The sequence below is a fragment of the Pleurodeles waltl genome, chromosome 9 (genome assembly GCF_031143425.1).
Source record: "Pleurodeles waltl isolate 20211129_DDA chromosome 9, aPleWal1.hap1.20221129, whole genome shotgun sequence".
In the NCBI taxonomy this organism is placed as follows: Eukaryota; Metazoa; Chordata; class Amphibia; order Caudata; family Salamandridae; genus Pleurodeles; species Pleurodeles waltl.
In genome coordinates, this window is record NC_090448.1 from 960,124,031 (window position 1) to 960,144,988 (window position 20,958).

General features: G+C 47.0%; 2 protein-coding genes across 2 annotated transcripts in view; both read right to left on the minus strand.

Moving 5' to 3' along the window:
* Positions 1-20,958, minus strand: part of LOC138259764 (uncharacterized) — a 607,309-nt gene that overhangs the window by 461,334 nt on the left and 125,017 nt on the right. The gene's annotated exons all lie outside the window — the stretch shown is intronic.
* LOC138260147 (inhibitor of nuclear factor kappa-B kinase subunit alpha-like) lies at positions 802-4,340 on the minus strand. Its single transcript, XM_069208348.1, has one exon. The coding sequence runs from the start codon at positions 4,266-4,268 to the stop codon at positions 2,031-2,033; it is 2,238 nt and encodes a 745-aa protein (XP_069064449.1). The 5' UTR covers positions 4,269-4,340; the 3' UTR covers positions 802-2,030.

Below are 20,958 nucleotides of genomic sequence, written 5' to 3' on the forward strand. Positions count from 1 at the left end.
GTAAAAGATCCACCTCCCTCATAACCCGGGCAAAATTTGTTTCCGCCATTTTACTTATACCATGTGTCACCGTGATGGCGAATTATGATTGAAAGTGTGCTGGGACCCTGCTAACCAGGCCCCAGCACCAGTATTCTTTCCCTAAACTGTACCTTTGGTTCGACAATTGGCACAGCTCTGGCACTCAGATAAGTCCCTTGTAAGTGGTACGCCTGGTACCAAGGGCCCTGATGCCAGGGAAGGTCTCTAAGGGCTGCAGCATGTTTTATGCCAGTCCCCTCACTCAGCACATACACACTGCCTCACAGCTTGTGTGTGCTGGTGGGGAGAAAATGACTAAGTCGACATGGCACTCCCCTCAGAGTGCCATGCCAACCTCACACTTCCTGTGGCATAGGTAAGTCACCCCTCTAGCAGGCCTTACAGACCTAAGGCAGGGTGCACTATACCACAGGTGAGGACATATGTGCATGAGCACTATGTCCCTACAGTATCTAAGCAAAACCTTTGACATTGTAAGTGCAGGGTTGCAATAAGTGTATATGGTCTGCGAGTTTGTCAAACACAAACTCCACAGTTCCATAATGGCTACACTGAAATCTGGGAAGTTTGGTATCAAACCTTCTCAGTACAATAAAGGTACACTGATGCCAGTGTGGAATTATTGTAAAAAGCACCCAGAGGGCATCTTAGAGATGCCCCCTAAATACCAATCTGACTTCTAATGTTAGGCTGACCAGTTTCTGTCAGCCTGTCACAACCAGACGAGTTGCTGGCCACATGGGGAGAGTGCCTTTGTCTAGACTGTTTTAATGAGGACCTTTTGTCTAAGCCTTCCAACATGAAAGATCTTGGTGATTCACATACAAGTAGAAAGTATTTTACACTCCTCTGCATACGTTAGTCCTCATCAGAGAAAGAACTAAAAGTGTCACCCATGCAAATAAAAAACAGTGCCCTTTTACAGAGACGGAACTACTGTGATCAGGTTTCAGTTTACTTCATAGAACACTCACCCAGAAACCGGGATATATGCTGTGTCCATGTGAGAATGCCAAACACAGCTCCGTGCCCCTCTTTAGCCTAGTTCAAGCTGAGTCCTTAGGGTCAAGGAGATAAAAGTTACTTCTCTGGGTAGACTCCCAAATAAACCGCCCACACAAGAACACCTTTGGGCCCTCAGGAGCCTAAGATGTGAACATTTGGTTGCCGGTGCTCTCTGAAAAAGGTCTCCACCACTGAATCAACGATAAGGCCATTAAGCAGTACCATGCACCCTTTTGAACTGGAGGTCTGCTTTAAGAGGTCTGTGCGTGACCAAAGAAGGCTGCATCATTCAAAGCCGGGAAGCAATTTCCCTCATACTACCTCAATTCACTAAATACTGGACAATGGCTTCCAGTTCTCTTTAACAAGAAATTCTGAAGGGAAACGTTCTACTCCGCAAAGACACAATGTCCTCTGCAGCCCCAGGGAAATCGCGTGGAACAACAAGACGAGTTCTTTATCTCTGTGGGTGTTTAGTGCTCATGTCTGCATTATCAGTAAAGAGTAGGTCATGTGGTTCACAACTCAGTATGTTTTCGGTTTGTGATTATATATATATATAGGTAAAAGAGTGCTTCTCTTTATCTGTTGTATGTGCTTGCCTGCCTTTGTGGTGTTATTAGTCTAACCCCTTTTGTGCCTCTGCTATGTACTCAGAAAAAGTACTTTGACTGGCAAATGTTCCAGGTTATGAGGCCAGCCATCCCTCTCATCCCATTAGCCATAACTCTTAGAACTTAGCTGTCATTTAAAAAAAAAAAAAAAAACACTGATGATGATTAAAAAACACCAGAGTCGATAAGAAAAGTAGCTGGCACCCCAGTCTCAATATGAGGCACTTCTCTTTTAACATGATGTCCATGGAATGCGTAAGCTGGTGAAGGAAGTCTTCCTTATCGAAAGAAGTACACATACTCCTGAACTTCATTTCATGATCAGGCACTTTTCCATTTTCAGTTAGACAGCTAGATGGTTCAGTCATATTATGTCAGCCAACTCCAGTCCAAGCTCATCATGCTGCTACTCTGTTCTTGTCTGGCTTCATGTATTAAAGTGCTGAGACGGCCCAGGTATTCCTGATTTTCAGCTATCAGACGTGTGCATGGCTCTCCTTCTTTGGTGTCCGTCATTGATGACAACGGATGTGGAATATTTCCACAGGTAGTCTGCGGACACCACACTGGTGTCTGGGGGGTGGCAGGTCCTTCAAGACTGGAGGTCACAAGGGATCGAGCAGAGCTCTGCGTACAGGCAATTTTGAGCAAGTGCCAGATCTCTCGCTGCCTCTTGCCCTGCATCTGCATTAGAGAGCTGTCTGCTTCTTTAATATTATTTAGCGCCATCTCAATTCTGGGAAGCAAGTCGATGATCTTCTGCTTACACCCCAATAATTTGCTGAGATGGCCAAACAGCTCCTTGAGGACGCGATCCTGACTCTGTACAGTTTGTATGATGATCTTCACCATCTCTGTGCTGTCGCTGTAGCCATGCTCTGGTGATCGTGGTTTCAGTTGCTTGTATAACTCCATGGCCCTTTGCTCCAGGTTCTCCATGACATCCCCCTGGCGTCGGGCATATGGACTCCTCTGTAGTTCCACAATTTCTGTGTGCAGGACCATGATGTTTTCATCTAGGTAGCTTATTTCTGCAGCCTCTGCACACTGGACTGCCTTTTCTTCCATTTCCTTCCAGGCTTTAAGCATCTTTTCTGAGGATATTCCATAGGCCATCTGGTCACTGTAACGGTCTAGGTCAATGAGGATACTCTGCTGGAAAAAGTCCAGCTTAGCTCGGAGCTGTTGTGATGCAGACACCATTGTGTTCTTCATTTTAGTCATATTAGCATTATATCGGAGGAGACTCAGCATTGCAGCTCTTTGCCCCTGGAAGAGTCGGCTGTAGTCATCCTTTAATCCAGAAACATAATGCACAGCTTCTGCCCACACTTTCTTTAGCTGAGCGATAGGCAACTGAATTTTGCTGTCCTGAACAATATAATTCACACACTCTGACAAACTTCTTGAAGCAAAAGGACCTTCATATGCTGTCTTGCTCTTATCGAACAAATATACCATGTAGCTGTCCCAGCCCCTCACTCCATCAATGACACACTGAGAGGCTGGTTTGCGAGGGTCAAGAGATACACCCATTTCCAAAAGCAGCTCCTGGTTGCAGGCATTGATCTCTGTCTCTTGCTGAATCCGAGACTGCAGGCTGTGCAGGCTTTCATCAGGTTTCAGAGGGAAGGATAGAATCTTGGCAGAGGTCATATTCAGAATGTGCACTACCTTGATATTTAGGATATGGTCCATCAGTACAAAGCAGACAGGTCGCTTTGTCTGGGGCTCAAGGCCTCCGCCTCTCTGCTGTGGATCCCAGTTCAGCATGAGTTGAAGCCAGTTCTCCATGGGCTCTACAATTACCCTAGAAAGACTGTTAGGCTGTGGTAAGTGCGAGCTGAACCGAACATCGCCTGCCATCTCCTCACAGGCATAAATGTGTTTGGGGTCCTTTTTCTTTATTTTTTCATGCCATGAAACAGGCTGTAGGTTGTGCAGAAAAGGCCGGAAGCCAGCAATGCATTCAAACACCATGGTGCCCAAGCTCCAGTAATCAACTCTGACAGAGTAGGACTTATTCTCAAACAATTCGGGGGCCAAATACTGCAACGTTCCCACAAAAGAAGTGCACAAACTGCATTGGTCCAGGTCTTTGGCATACCCCAAGTCTATTATTTTATGAACAATCTTGCCACTGCACTCCTGGAGGACAATGTTCTCCGGTTTCAAATCTCGATGAATTATTCGATTTTCGTGTAAGTATTGGATACCAGAACCTACATCACTGAGAAAATAAAGCACTTGGCTTTCCTTCAGTCCACAGCAGTTTTCAGGTTTGTTCAACAGCTTTCGCAGGTCACCTCCCGAGCAGTATTCCATGGCTAGAAGGGGGACATCATTCACTAAAAAGTTCATCTCTTCTGGGATGCTGCAGGCTTTAACCACATTGGGATGATTCAATTTTCCCATGATCTTGATCTCATGGCACCATCGCTCCTTGTTCTTCGCACTAAGTTCCAGTCGACATGATTTGATTGCAATCTTCACACCGGTTTCCTGGTGTCGGTAAAGGATGACGTTCCCGAAGCCCCCGCTGCCAAGGCGTTCGCGGTGTTCCCAGGGTCCGCAATGCACAGCCTGCTGTAGGGGTGGTTTCTCCATGGCCCTCCGTGCCCGTTTCCGTGGTACCGTATAACCTGTCACACATCAGGTAATCGCACAGGCGCAGAGGGAATAACAACCACCCACACCGGACGCGTGATCATTGGATGCGCAAACCTATCCTGTGGCCAGAAACAAAGCCTGTATTGGGTGGAGGTGCTTCTCACCTCCCCCAGCAAGAACTAGAACACCTGGCGGTGAGCCTCAAAGGCTCACCCCTTTTGTTACAGCGCCACAGGGCATCCCAGCTAGTGGAGATGCCCGCCCCTCCGGCCACTGCCCCCACTTTTGGCGGCAAGGCTGGAGGAGATAATGAGAAAAACAAGGAGGAGACACCCACCAGTCAGGACAACCCCTAAGGTGCCCTGAGCTGAGGTGACCCCTGCCTTTAGAAATCTTCCTTCTTGAGACTGGAGGATTCCCCCAATAGGATTAGGGATGTGGCCCCTTCCCCTCAGGGAGTAGGCACAAATAGGGTGTAGCCACCCTCCAGGACAGTAGCCATTGGCTACTGCCCTCCCAGACCTAAACACACCCCTAAATTTAGTATTTAGGGGCACCCAAGAACCCAGGAAATCAGATTCCTGCAACCTGAACTAAGAAGAAGGACTGCTGACCTGAAAGCCCTGCAGAGACGACAACTGCTTTGGCCCCAGCCCTACTGGCCAGTCTTCTGACTCGAAAACCTGCAACAGCGACGCATCCAACAGGGACCAGCGACCTCTGAAGCCTCAGAGGACTGCCCTGAACCTAAGGACCAAGAAACTCCTGTGAGCAGCGGCTCTGCTCCAACAGCAACAATATTGCAACTTCTTGCAAATTTTAAAGGACTTCACTTTTCCTGCCAGAAACATGAGACTTCACCCTCTGCACCGGAAGCCCCCGGCTCGAGATCCAGAGAACAAACACCACAGGGAGGACTCCCCAGCGGCTGCAACCTCGTGTGTAGCCTGAGATCACCCTCCCAGGCCCCCAAAGCGACGCATGCAGAGAGAATCCAGAGGCTCCCCCTGATTGCGACTGCCTGTAACAAGGAACCCGATGCCTGGACCAAGCACTGCACCCGCAGCCCTAAGGACCAGAAGGAACCGAACTTCAGTGCAGGAGTGACCCCCAGGCGACCCTCTGCCTAGACCAGTCAGTGGCTGGCCTGAGAAGCCACCCTGTGCCCTGCCTGCCCAACAGAGTGACCCCCGGTTCCCTCCATTGATTCCTATTCAAAACCCAATGCCTGCTTTGCGCATTGCACCCGGCTGCCCCTGTGCCGCCGAGGGTGTGTTTTGTGTGCCTACTTGTGTCCTCCCCAGTGCTCTACAAACCCTCCGGTCTGCCCCCGAGGACACTGGTACTTACCTGCTGGCAGACCTGAACCGGAGCACCCCTGTTCTCCATAGGTGCCTATATGTTTTGGACACCACTCTGTGACCACTGCACCTGACTGGCCTGGAGTTACTGGTGTGGTAACTTTGGGGTTGCCTTTAACCCCCAGCGGTGGGCTACATATGCCCAGAAACTGAGACTTAAGTGTCTTACTTACCTCACAACCTAACCAATACTTACCTCTCCCAAGAACTTTTGATTTTTGCACTGTCTACTTTTAAAATAGCCTATTGGCATTTTAACAAAAACTGTATATGATATTGCCCTAATTCAAAGTTCCTAACTTACCTGTGTGGAGTATCTTACATTTTATGTATTTACCTCAAATCTTGAACTTGTGGTCCAAAAAATGAATTAAGAAAATATATTTTTCTATATAAAAACCTATTGGCTTGGAATTGTCAGAGTGTGTGTTCCTCATTTATTGCCTGTGTGTGTACAACAAATGCTTAACACTACCCTCTGATAAGCCTACTGCTCGGCCACACTCCCACAAAATAGAGCAGTAGAATTATCTAATTTTGCCACTTTCTTACCTGTACTTTGGACTCTGTGCACACTATCTCTTACTTTGAGATAGTATATACAGAGCCAACTTCCTACATTGGTGGATCAGCGGTGGGGTCTAAGACTTTGCATTTGCTGGACTACTCAGCCAATACCTGATCACATGACTAAATTCCAATACTTGTCATTAGAAACTGAGTTTTGAAATTTTAGCAATTTATCTACATTTTTGAAAAGTCCTGCTAGGGCCTTGTGTAAGTCCCTGTTAGCATTTCTTTTAGAGTTTAAACATTTGTAAACGTTTGGATTTAAGTTCTAGAAGTAGTTTTTAGATTCTTAAAAAGTAATCCCAACTTTTAGAGAAATAATGTCTAGCACAGATGAGATGGTGGTGGAACTCAACCTCACCCCTTACCTGCATCTAGGGATGTCAGAGCTAAATACTCTCTGTAAGCTAAAAAATATAAAGACTGGGTCCAACCCTACCAAAGGAAAGCTCCAGGAGCTTTTGACAGTTTGCAAAGGACCACCCCTCTGAGGATACTCCTGCAGATTGGGAAGTTAGTGACCAGGGGGATAATTCCCTCCCTCCTGTCCTAACTAGGGAGACTAGGGTCCCTCAAACCCTAACTCCACAAGTAATAGTCAGAGAGACTGTTTCTTCTACAGGGGAGACCAGCACCTCTGGAAGCATTGAGGGCAGCCTCAATGAAGATGACCTCCTGTTAGCCAGGCTGGCCAAAATATTAGCTTTGGAGAGACAGCTCCTCGCCATAGAGAGGGAAAGACAAGAGATGGATTTAGCTCCCATAAATGGTGGCAGCAACTTAAATAGGGTCAGAGAGAATACGGACATCCTAAAAATCCCCAAAGCAATTGTAATAAAATATGAAGATGGTGATGATATCACCAAGTGGTTCACAGCTTTTGAGAGGGCTTGTGCAACCAGAAAGATAACAAATCTCACTGGGGTGCTCTCCTTTGGGAAATGTTCACTGGAAAGTGTAGGGATAGACTCCTCACACTCTCTGGTAAGGATGTAGAATCCTATGACCTCATGAAGGCTACCCTGATTGAGGGCTTTGGATTCTCAACTGAGGAGTACAGGATTAGGTTCAGGGGAGGGCTCACAAATCCTCGAACCAGACCTTGGTTGACTTATCAGTCAAAACACTAGATGGTTGGATAAATGGCACTGGTGTAAATGATTATGATGGGCTGTATAACTTGTTTATGAAAGAACATCTTTTAAGTAATTGTTTCAATGACAAACTGCATCAGCATCTGGTAGACCTAGGTCCAATTTCTCCCCAAGAATTGGGAAAGAAGGCAGACCATTGGGTCAAGACTAGGGTGACCAAGACTTCCATACGGGGTGACCAAAAGAAAGGGGTCGCAAGGCCTCCCCAGGGGAAGAGTGTTGAGACATCCACGGGAAAAAGTAAAGAGTCTTCTACAGGGCCCCAAAAACCTGCTCAGGAGGGTGGGTCCAAAGCCTCTTCAAAATCCTCATTTGGGTATAAGGGTAAAAACTTTGATCCCAAAAAGGCCAGGTGTTGCATCTGTACTCAGCATGGACATCAAACTGGAGACAAGGCCTGTCCCAAGAAAAGTCCTACAACTACTACTCCAGTGAGCACTGGAATAGCCAGTCTCCAGGTGGGATCAACAGTGTGCCCAGAGCAAATCAGGGTTCACACTGAAGCTACATCCAAATGATGATGGAGTCCTCAGCATGGGCTGAGGTAAAACTCAAAACCCATGCAGCCATGCTGGGTATCCCTGAACTGGTGTGTGTCAAGACAAGGGCAGAGTGCAGAGCTCAGGGGAAAAAAGAAGTGTTGAAGTCTGGAATAATGGCCCAACCTTCCAAGAGAAAAGGAAAGAAGACTGGGGAGCCAGCCTCAACACAGCACAAGAAACAGAACCTCTCTCCCCAGGAAGAAGTTCTATCCCCTGAGGGAACTGAGTCCATGGAGCTGGGACTTTACCAGGTACAGCTCTTGGGCCCAGGGGGACCCTCAACGGAACAGCTGTGTAAGGGGCAAGAAACTTGTCCCTTTGCTGAAGGCCTAAGACAGCAAGAAGCTGAGCAAGAAAAAGGAAATGTCAGTGGAACTCACAGGGTCTATTGGGAAGATGGACTCCTTTACACTGAGGCAAGAGATCCCAAACCTGGTGCCACTAGGAGATTGGTAGTGCTCAAGAGTTTAGGGAGTTCATCTGACCTTAGCCCATGACATTCCCCTTGCTCTGCAACAAAAACATCATTACCCCCTCATAGGCACTCTGTGACAACCTTTCAAACTTCTTCCACAACAAGATCACCAACATCTACAGAAAGTTTAAACCCCAGCCAAACGCCAACTTCTTCAGGCAACACAGCGACTCCATTACCGCCACAGACAAACAACTCACCGAATCGATCCAGCTTGCCCCACAGGACACGTCTTCATCATGAACTCGATCCACTCAGGAGCCCCCAACTGACCCATGCCCCTCACTACATCTTTAACCTAAGAGAAGCCTGAATCAGCCACGTATGCACCACCTTGTTTAACACCTCAATTGCCACGGTCACCTTCCCAGAGGACTGGAAACACACAAGTCAATGTCCTACTAAAGAAATCATCAGCAGACCCCAGTGAACTCAACAACTACCGACCGATATCCCTGCTCCTCTTCCCAGCCAAAGTATTAGAAAAAGCCATCAAGCAGAACTCTCCTCACATCTGGAACAGAACCTCCTACTCAGCTCTGCCCAATCCTGGTTTCGCCACAGCCACAGCACCAATACAGCCCGCATCGCAACTGCTGACTACATCAAAGCCCTACTTGACTGAGTAGAGTTTGAGACTGATCCTCCTAGACCCCTTGGCAGCCTTCGATACGTCTCCCACCATACACTCATCACAAGGCTGGACAACATAGGCATCCAAGGACAAGATGTGTTTTTGAGTTCTAGAATAAATATCAATAATGTCCACAAATGGAATAGAGATTTTGTATTTTAAAGTTTTTATTAAATATACTTGTTTCTCGAACAAAATACTAGATAAGCAGTCTTTATGGTTTCAAGCCAAATGCTAGATAATTAGTCTCTCAAGCAGTCTTTAAAGTTTCAGGCCAACACGTGTTTCGCTAACCTAAGTCGCTTTCTCAGGGCCAAAGAAATAATCAATAGGAATTATCAGAATATCATGTTACAAAATTGGAACACAATGTAGGATATTTTTCAAAATGTGAAATTCAGGCGTAATTTCAGAACTTCAAATGTAAATCTTTGTTAACAAGAGTGAAGGAGGGTAAAAAACACAAGATGTAATATCAGGTAATACCACATCAAATTGGCATGATAGGCCAATGTGTCAGGTATAGCAGTAAATTATCGGACATGGATGGGCATCAAAAGAGTCGCCCTTAGATAGATCTACTCTTTCCTCACTGGAATAAAATTAAAAAGCTCGCCTCCCCCACCTCTCCTTCACCTCTGAAGTCCAAATCATCGGTGGCGTATCCCAAGGATCCTTGCTCAGCCCTTCCCTCTTCAACATTTATATGACACCTCTGGCCAGCATCGCCAAAACCCATAAATTCAACATCAATCCTATGCGGACGACACACAACTCATCCTCTCCCTCGCTGAAGACACCACCAAGACTAACTTCCACAACTGCATGACAGACATTGCAAGATTGATGAAAGACAACTGCCTGAAGCTCAACATGGACAAGAAAAAGGTACAGATTTTTTTTTTTTTTTATAAAACAAAAACTCCCAACAGGATGCATCCTGGTGGCCCTTAGAACTTGGACCTACTCCTACCCCAACTGACCACATTAAGAACTTAAGCATCGTTCTGGACAAACAAGGTAACCATGACAAATCAGGTCAATACCGTCTTCTCCTCCTCCTCCATCCTCCGCATGATTTTTAAGATATTCAAATGGCTACCCAAAACCTCCAAAAGCACCATCACCCAGTCCTTCATCTCCAGCTGACTGGTCTATGGCAACGCTCCCTACGCAGGAATCACAGCTCACCTCCCCGATGACTACAGACCATACAAAACGCTGAAGCCAGACTCATCCTGATCTCCCTAGACCAACTCACATCACCTACCTTAGGGAACTCCACTGGCTCCCTGTACTGAAAAGATACCAGTTCAAGCTCCTGACCCATGCATACAAAGTCTTACACAACTGCGGACCTGCCTACTTGAACCACTGCCTGAACTTCCATCAGCCCACCAGAAACCTCTGCTCTGCGTCCCTTTCGCTAACCCTTACCTCCCACATCAGACATAGAACATGCATAGGTTGCTCCTTCTTCTACGTAGCAGCGAAGCCACTGAACGAGTTACCCTTTCATCTTCAGACCTCCCCCATCTGTTCTAGAAGTTCCGAAAGGCTGTATAGACCTGGCTATGCAGCTGATCAGCTGGACCCTGCCAGCACCTGGATACCCTCATGGGTAACATGTAAAGCTCTACAAATCTACTGATTGATTGATAAGTGCCCCAAATAAGTGTTTGATGTCCCGTATTTCTATTGGGAGCACCATTTTGTTATAGGCAGAAGCAGGATTATCTTTTGCAAAGAAATGAACTGCTGCACATTATCAAATTCAGCCTAAAGGCAATTCACAGCATCTGAAGAGTGGGAGTAGCAGTATGGAAGCAAGTACTGTTGTATTCCACCGTTTCCTTTCAAACTACACTGATGTATGCAGAGAGGACTGGGTGCAAGTCCTGAACACTAGAGCTGAAGAGAAACCTGAGCCACCTCCTGCAAAGTATGTGGAGAGGCAACCCCTCACACAAAGACAGACTTAAAATGACAAACTACTGCGGGACCCCACCCATGACCAAAGGACCCAGGGGTCCCCTGCACTGCAAGACTCTGTGTTCCCCTCTTTCAGAGTGTCAGGCTCAGCTATACCATGTAAGGGTGGTTGATGAAAAACACAGTAGTCTGTTGGAAAATGTCAAACAAGTGTACATGCTTGTTAGAAGCTGGGCCTCTAGTTGACAGGTGTACACCCTTGTGGAAGTAGGGACCGCAATCCTAGTCAGGGAAATTTATAACAATCCAAATTATCCTGTGCTCACCCTCTGGTAGCTTGGCACAGAGAAGGCAGGCTTAACGTAAAAGGCAATGTGAAAACTATTTGTGCAATACCTCATACAGTAACTCGGGTGAAAACATCACATATGGTACCCCACACCAGCTTAAGAATATAGATCATATTAATCTGACCAAAACAATAAAAATCCAATATGCACAAATTAGTATATTACTTTTTAAAGGTTTAAATGAGTTTTAATCCTTAAGAATCAGTGATTGTATCCTTGTAACACACAGTACCTGCGATGTGTCAAAAATAACGGTGCACGGGGTTGCAGAGAAGGAGATGCGTTGAAAAATGAGGTGCTGCATAAAATTTTCTGGCATGGCACAGGCAATGCGTTATCTCTTTCCACGCTGCAAGATGATGTGTTGATTGCCAGGAGCACAGCCTTGGTTCCTCACTGCAATGCGGGGATATTTTGAAGCCCAAGAACGATGTGTTAAAAATCTGTGATGCGCTAGTACGACCGAGCAGGTGCTGCGTTGATCCTGTAGGCGATGCAGCAATTTTTCAGCCGCAAGGCCGGCGCTGCTTTCGATTTCGGCCACAGTTGCATTGATTTTCCAACGCACAGGGTTTTTCTTGTTTTTTTTTTGGTGAAGTCTTTGTGGCCCTGAGACTTCAGAACAGGAGGCAAGCTCAATCCAAGTCATTGGAATGCACTTGTGGGGAAGGCAGAGTCCTTCTAGCAGAGTCATGGGCCAGCAGGGCAGCAGTCAGCAAAGCAATCCAGATGAGTCATTCGGGCAGCCAGGCAGTCCCTCTGACAGAGTCAAGTTGCATGTCCGGAAGGGTCTGATTTGGTGAGGTCTAAGACCCAGTATATATACCCAAAATGCCACTGAAGTAGGGGAAACTTCAAAGAGTGGTTTTGAAGTGCACAAGTTCCCCTTTCAACCCAGCTCTTTCTGCCAGGATCCTTGTGGGGGGCGGTTATCAGTCCTGTTTGTGAGGGCAGGCCACCAGCCTTTGAAGTGTACGAAAGAGTCCCTTCATCCTTCCTGCCCAGGAAGACCCATTCAGTATGCAAATAAATGAAGATGTGACTGAGTGTCCTGTGTTTATGACTATTTGGGTGAAATGCACATGGGGAGCCGACAACAAGCACAGAGCAGACGTAGATTGGAGACAGGCTGTAAGACACAGATGACATTAAGTGCAGAGAAATGCCCACTTTCTAAAAGTGGCATTTTTTAAATAGTACTATTAAATCCAACCTCACCAGTAAGCAGGATTTTCTTTTACCATTCTAGCCATACTAAACATGACAGGGCTACTCCTTGCAGACCAGAATCTACCACTTAAAATATATAAGGGACGTTCTGATGATGGCCTATGAGAGGAGCAGGCCTCACAGTAGTGAGAAACAAATTTGTAAGTTATTCACTATCAGGACAAGTAAAACACATAAGTGCATCCTGCCTTTTAAATTAGATAGCACCCTGCGCCATGGATTACATACGGACTACCTTAGGGGTGATGTATATGTAGAAAAAGGGGGATTTAGAGCTTGGCAAGAAGTTTCAAAAGCCAATCCGAAGTGGCAGTAAAGTGCACACACAGGCCTAGCAATGGCAGACCTGAGACAACGTTAAGGGGCTACTTATGTGGGTGGCACAGGCACAATCAGTGATGCAGGCCCAATAGTAGCATTTAATTTACAGGCCCTAGGCACCTCTTGTGCACTTTACTAGGGACTTATAGGTAAATTAGATATGCCAAGTGTGTATGAGCCAATGTTACCATGTTTCAGCAAGAGAGTACAAGCACTTTAGCACTGGTCAGCAGTGGTAAAGTGAGCAGAGTCGTAACACTGGCAAAAACAGGATCAGAAAAATGGAGGGAGGCAGGCACAAAGTTGGGGGATAAAAACCCTAAGGCTGTCAGGTCTAACAATGCTGCTCTGGGAGAAGATGATACGTGAACTGGAAAGGTGGCAAAATAGGGACCTCACCATGTACACAGCTAGAGCTGACACTACAGCCTTTCAGTGGAGTCTTTCCAGACCATGGAGCCAAATGGAGGGAGGCTCACACTTCCTCACATAGTAATGGACTTTACAAGTTTAAGCAGTACTTTTCATGGCATCACCAATTCTATTATTAAGCACTTTTCTAATTTCTCTGGGTTTGTTTGCTTGATTGGTCATCCACATCCACATGGTTTAAAGACAATCTGGCAATGCACCAGTTGTTCCTAGGAGCCCAGATTAACAGTTGTGCAGCTATGCACATATCAGGTCATACTTTCTAAGGCTACTGATGCCACTTAAGGGACAGCACTGAAAAAACAAATAAGCCTTGACAAAGCCAATAGGTGTCGCATATAAGAGAACCATTGGCTTCGCCAATGTCTTTTAGCCATGCTGAACAGCAGCATGGCTACTGTTCAGCATGGCTAAAAGTATGTGGTGTGGTAGAGAGTGGCGTAGAACAGAGCGGAGTAGAGTGGAGTAGTTTAACACTGTGTGAAGAGGCGTGGCATAGAGTGGGGTGCAATAGAATGAAGTGGAATAGGATGGAGGAGTGGAATGCAGGAGTGTAGAGTGCATGGCGTAGAATGGAATGGAATGGCATAGAGTAGAGTGGAGTGGAATTAAGTGGTTTAGAGTGGCATGGAGTAGAGTGGCATAGAGTTGAATGGAATAAAATGGAATGGAGGATTTACAGTGGCATAGAGTGCAGTGGCACAGAATAGAGTGGTGCAGAGTGGAGCGGCACAGGGAAAGGGAATGGGACAGAGCAGAGTGAAGTGACAGAGCAGAGTGGCACAGAGTGGAGTAGAGGAATGGAGTAGAGGGGAATGGAGTGGCCTAGTGTGGAGTGACGTAGAGTTGTATTGTGTAAAGTACAGTAGAATAGAGAAGCAGTATGGCATGGAATGCAGTGGCAGAGTGGCACAGGGTGGAGTGGTGTGTAATGGCATTGTGTGGAGTGGAGTTGAGAGGCATAGAGTGGGGTGGAGTATACTAGGGTGGAGTGGATTGGAGGAGTGGTATGGAGTGGAAGGCAAGGGCTTGAACTTGCGTACAGTGGAGTGGAGCAGAGTGAAGTGGAGAGCCACAGAGTAGAGTGGCATAGAGTTGAAATGAATAGAATGGAGGTGTTAGAGTGGCATAGAGTACAGTGGCATAGATTAGGGTAGCGTAGAGTGGCATACACTGAAGTGGCGTAGAACAGAGTGGCCCAGAGTGGAATGGAGTGGCCTAGAGGTTACTGTGTAGAGGACAGTACAACAGAGAAGTGATATAGAGTGGAATGCAGTGGTGTAGAGTGGAGTGACATTGTGTGGAGTGGAATTGAAAGGCACAGAGTAGGGTGGAGTAGACTGGGGTGGCGTAGAGTGGAGCGGAATGGATTAGTGGGACAGAGTGGAATGCAGAAGCTTTGAGTGGTGTACAGTGGAGTGGTACCGAGTTGAATGGAGTGGAATAGAATTGTATGGAGTGGAATGGAGAAGTGGTATGAAGTGAATTGCAGTAGCATAGCGTGGAGTAGTGTAGAGAGCATAGATTAGAGTGGCATAGAGTGGAGTGGCAGAGAGCAGCGTGGCTCGGCACAGCGTAGCATTGCATATAGGGGTAAAGTAGAGTGGCGCAGCGTGGAATGGAGTGGCCTTGAATAGAGTTTCATAGAGTGGCATTGTGTAGAGGAGAGTAGAAAGGGGGAGTGGTATGGGGTGGAATGCATTGGCATGGAGTAGAGTGGTACAGAGTAGAGTGGAATGGAGTGGCCTTGAGTGGAGTGGCATTGTGTACAGCAGAGTGGAGTAGAACAGAGTAGAGTGGAGTAGAATGGAGGAATGGTGTGGAATGTAGTTGCATAGAATAGAATGGCATAGAGTAAAGTGGCACACAGAGCCTCATGGAGTAGAGTGGTGTAGAGTAGAGTGGCTTGGTGGGGTGTAGAGTACAGTGGAGAGTAGAGTGGAGTGTGAGAGACGCATTGTGTGGCCTAAAGTGGCAGAGAGGAGAGTGGCACTGTGTGGAGAGGAGTTCAGTGGCATGGCATAGAGTGGATTGGCGTAGAGTTGAGTGGCATAGATTGGTATGGAGTGGCATAGAGTGAAGTAAATTGGCTTGGAGTGGCATAGAGTGGAGCAGCATAAAGTAGTACAGAGTAGTACAGGTGTGGGTGGAAGTAACTAAAGTGTAAAAAACAAAACAAAAGATAAAACATCACAAAATTTGAAATTGCTGGAAAGACTTGCAGATCCATGCAGCGTCATGAACTGATTAACTGTAAAGAAAACCAAATGTAAAATAAAAGTGCATCTTTTGAAATTAAGAAAAAACACAGTAAAATAAAAGCACATCTTTTAAAAAACTGTTACCCTTGTTTTATAATTTCAGAGCACAATTTAATGTGCCCAGGTGGTGTCACAATATTACTTACGCATCGATGGCTAGGGTATAAGCAACATACACAAGAAGCCATATGCCAGCATCAAAAGTAAGAAAGCACATTGCACGTCCAGGAATATAACTAAAATGTTTACAAAAAAGTGTGAAAAGGTTAGGAAGAACAAAGACGAGGAAGAACACATGTACATGGTCCATGCTCCAGGGAGGAGCAAACACAAGAAAGGAAGTGAAACCTATGAGAGCTAAGCAATCGAAAGATTGCAAATGAGCGTGACAATGAAAACAACCAATGGTATGCTGTGGAAGGATTGTAAGCCTTTTGAGTAGTAAACAATACGTCTTACAGCACAGGGCTGATAAGGCAAGACCTAAAAACAGTGAAGAGTATGCCAAAAAACAAGCCACTTTAAGCCAGTAGAAAACAGAGGGTTACTCCTATTTGATATTTTCAAAGTCTTTGCCAGATAAACTGTTAGCAGAATGATGGTTTGAACATGTTTTAGCAGGTTTCTTAAAACAAATGTAGTTTGGTTCTGCCCAATTGTGAGTGTAAGGTATTCCAGTGTTTGAGGGCCTGAACAGTTGCCATGCTTAAACTACCTGCAGGCTTTTTGTTGGATCAAGTGAAGATTTCTGGATGGGTTATAACTGAGGACCCAAGACCCAGCTTTAACAAGAAGGCTGATCCTTAGGGGATTGGTGCAGAGTTGTTTCAGAATCTTAGTGTGGCTCCATCAACACATGAATCATGCATCAGGGTGCGTTCTCTACTCAAATGTAAATGGAGAATAATCAACATACATTTGGAAATGCACTTCATAATTACCCAGTGTCCAAATGTACAGCAACATTCCACCATAAAAACCAATGGAGAGAGTAAAAACACAAGAGGTTCAACCCTCCAAAAAAAGCACTACAGATTAATAAAGCGTCAAGGTGTAGAAAGTTTGAAAGAAACCTAGGCTGCAAATGAATGTGGAAACATTTAGACTGATGGGAAATAAAATTACACAATAAATTAAAATAATTGATTGAAATAAAATTTTGGAAAAAAGCAAAAAGGGATTATCAAGTTCTCTTAAAAGGAAAAGAAAGAAGCATGGATGGCATTACTGAGTGTACAGAGAGGAAATATTCTCATTTAGATTGCTTTATCTTGGATGCCTCTTAACGTCTCTTCCTCATTTACCTGTGTGAAGAATGAACTAAATAAGGGAGGATGAATGTTTGAGGGGCATGGTGAAGGCTGGAGGCCAGTTAGCAATCTCTTCACAGATTTTATTTGTGTCATTTTGCATTATGTCCAGTCGAGGCTCCTGTCAAGGCAAAATGGTGGGAAGGGAGGGCACAAAATACAAATAGAACCCCACCAACCCCCAAAAACATGTACCTGCTGCATTGCCAATTACATTAGGCACTTAACTTTCAATATTTTGTCCCTTGATATTCTGTCCTCGATATTCTTTTACCAAAATATTGTTGGTGTCGATATTCAGTAGTACACCTGAAATTTAGGGCAGGTACAACTGTATAGAAGTCTTGTTGGGGCTGGTCAGTGGTTAGGTTGTGTTCTATTTAGAACACCTCAAAGGTGCATAGTGACGGCATTGCCATGGTTGTGAATAAAATAACACAGAAAATGTAAGTGTTTGATCCATTACATTTTTTAACTAAGACGCAATGCAGTTAATTTTTCAATCACATCGGCCTCAAATCTGTTGTATGTTTTATCTAGCCAAATGTCAAAATCAGCCATAATGCCAATTTCTGGTGCTAAGGTCTATGGGAGCAAGGTAAATGTCGGCAGTTCAACCAGAACTTCTGGTCATATCTTGTTGGTAGAGGGCAGTGATTATAAAGCTGCCTACAAGAAGTAAGAATTGAGCACTTTCATGGCTGGCGGGACTCGCTCCTAGTGAGCTCCCGCCATCCCGGCTTGATCCTTCACTAATCCTGGGGCGCCTGGGACAATTGGCATCCCCCCTCAGCATGGGAAGGTGCCCCGAGCATATCGGCACAACAGAGCCCCGTCTTGGGGCTCCAATTAACAGCATTTGGGACTGCGCCATTGGGCCTCCCCCGGCTGCATGGCGTGCAGCTGATCGGTGCTGGGAGGAGGCAGTGGCCAGCTGCCTCCCTTGCACTTTCTGCACTTTGCTGCTGGGGGTTGCTCCTCTCAGGTGGAGTAATGGGCTTGCTGGCCCCTGGAGGTGCACGGCCTTTGCTGCCTGGCCTGGTGCGGCATTGGGCTCGAGCCGCCCTGCTGGGCGCTCGAGCGGAGAACTGAATAGCGCGGAAGTGCACTGTGGCCCAGGCCGGGCTGGGGGCCGGCCCTGAGTGACAGAGGAACGAGGAAGCCCGGGGGACGGGCAGAGGACTGGCCAAGAGTGGGCTGTGAGGAGCAGCTGGAGAGCTGCCGAACAGACCGAGGTACGGCTTAGTGGTGGAAGGCTGCGGATCCCCGCGTGCAGAGCTAGTTTGCTGGTGCTTGTCCTGTGTCCCGGTTGTGGACCCTTTGAGTTCAGAGGCACTGGGCTAGTTGAGAGGCGCCTTCTGGGGGCACCTGGATCCCCTGGCTGGGAGATAGTGCATGACGGCACCCCGCAGCTGAGAGTGTAGCAGAGCCCGGTCTCGTGGTGCTGTAACCTCCAGGTACTTTTGCCTCCTCACCAGGTCAATCGAGACGGCGATAACGCTTGGTTTCTGGTCGGCTACGAGATGTGGTGAAACCGGCAGACGGTGGCTATGCAGGAGGAACACCATGGAACAATGCACCACGCCGGCACCCCTGCCACAGTGCCAGACTCTATTAGGGGGGGCCGGAGATGTCCTGAGCACACCGGCGACTGCAGAGGAGTCATCACGAGCTGAGATTCTTGCGGCTATACAGGGTTCCAGGGTGGCCCTCAAAGGGAAAATAGAAACAGTGGCAATGGAGGTCAACCTCCTTCAGGCAGACTTCAGGTAGGTCTCTGATAAAGTCAAGGTGGCAGACGGCTGTATTTTGGAGCTGCAGACAGAGGTCGGGGCTCTGCATAAACAGATGGTGCAAGTCAATTCCACGGTCGGAAGGCTGGAGGCAAGGCTGGAGGAAGCAGAGGGCAGGTCCCAGTAGAATAACATCTGTCTGCTTGGGTTCCTGGAGAGCGGGGAGGGGTCCATGGTTGAAAGCTTTGTGGAGAGTTGGATTAAGGATGTTTGGCAGCCGGTCGGGCTGTCCAGGGTGTTTGTGGTGGAGCGTGCTCACAGGGCCCTGGTGGCACCTCCCAAGCCCCTTGCACCGCCAAGGGCTATCATTGCCCGTCTCTTGAATTATAAAGACAGAGACTGTACTGCGGGCGGCCCGTGAATCTGACCGGGGGGTTCTCGAGAACTGTAAAATTTACATCTATCCTGATTACACGAACAAGGTTCAGAGCTCCAGAAAGGGGTTGCTGGAGGTGAAACCAAAGCTCTGTGCCATGAACATCAAATATATGTTGTTGTATCCGGCACGCCTAAAGGTGCTCTCCGGTGGCAAGTTCCACTTTTTTTTTTAATGTCTGGAGGAGGTTTGGAGATGGCTGGAGATGTGGGACAAAGTTACTCTGGCAGACCGGGGAGGACCAACGTGATGGCTCATCGGGCTTCTGGCGTGGACGGCCCGGACTGGAGGACTTTTGGGGACAGCCAAGTGGACAGCACCGCGGCAGAGGTGGTAGCTACTGATACTGACCATAGAATCGAGATACAACAGGATGGGACAATGGCGGTGGTGACTCCTGGATCGGCGGATGGATCGAATGGGGAGCTGGAACAGGGGGTGGAGAGGATCCCTGTGCATGCTTGACTTTGCTGCTTGTATCTGGAGACTGCTGTGGTGCCCTCTTTTTGGGGGGCCTGTGTCTAAGTGAGAGGCACTTGTGCTGCATGGAGGGGTGCCTCAGGATGACAATCAGATTTCTAATGGGGCTCTACTTGAATTTAGAATTGTATTGTACATGGGGGGGGGGGTCAACAAGATCACTGAGTTATGTTGGGTTGGCATTCAGGCACAAGCATATTGAATCCGGGGTGGAGGGTGGTTACTCCACAGTTGTGGTAGGACTTCCTAACTGGGAAGTTGGGGATTAGGCTGTTGTCCTGGCAGCATCTATACCATGGATCTACAGTACAGTTTTATGTGTGTGTTCTACTGTTCATCCGGGGTGGGTGATGGCGGGATTGGGTCCTTTGGTTTGTAAGGTCTATCAATGTTTGAAGTTCATAACAGCAGTGTATGCATGTATGTGAGAGAGGAAATGGGTATTTGCCTTGTCTTCTCTACTTTGGGGGAGGTGAGGGGTGGAGGATTAGAGGGACGGATAGCAGCAAGGCTTTGGCATGGGCCTACAGATTAACGCCCTGACATGGAATGTCAGGGGGTTGAAGAGGTACACCAAGCATTAAAAGGTACACTCCTTTCCGAGGATACATAAGGTTCATATAGCCTGTCTTCAGGAAACGCATATGACTGAGGAGGAAACAAAAACGATCCAAGAAATGGCAGGGTCAGATATTCTCCTCCTCCTTCTCTTACGCAAGGGGCATGACAATATGCGTGGCCTCAGGGATCTCATTTACCCACGTTTACAGTGAAGTGGATGTGGAGGGTAGATATGTACTCATACAGGACACCTTGGATGGGTCACCCATCACTATTCCCAACACTTATTTGCCCACTTTTGATGATTACTCATTCTATGCTAGCATACCTGAGATCTTGGGGGATGGGGTGGACTCGCTTATTGTATGAGCCGGTGATTACAATTGTATTTTGGATGGTGAAAAAGATCATCTCCTGCCCAAGTTGGGGACTAAACCTTTGATGGTGAGATCCCTCACAGAAGTTATGAGTAATTTAGGGTTGTGGGACACATGGAGGTAACTACACCCAAAGGGTAGGGAGTACACCTGTCATTCTAAGACACACAACACGCTTAGTCAGCTAGATCGGTTTCTTCTGGGTGGACTGAACTGCTCACAGGTGCTGAATATCAAGCACCTGGGTAGGTTTTTATTGGATCATGCACCGGTGTTGATGCAGCTGCAGTGGGGAACCGATAATACTGGGTTAGCACGTAGCTGGCGTATGCCTGTGGATTTTCTGACTGGTGCTGGGACAAGGTGGTGGTTGCCATGAAAGGTTATATGGACTTGAATTGGAACACGACCAAGTCTAGGGGTACGGAATGGGAGGCCTTGAAAGCCATAGTGCATGGGTCTGCATAGGCACCACTTGTGGGGTTCGCAAAGAAATGGAACAAGAACCCACTAGCTCAGAGGATAAGT

Excerpts from the sequence above, each read along its gene's own strand:
- LOC138260147 (XM_069208348.1), bottom strand. The coding sequence starts at position 4,268 with ATGGAGAAACCACCCCTACAGCAGGCTGTGCATTGCGGACCCTGGGAA.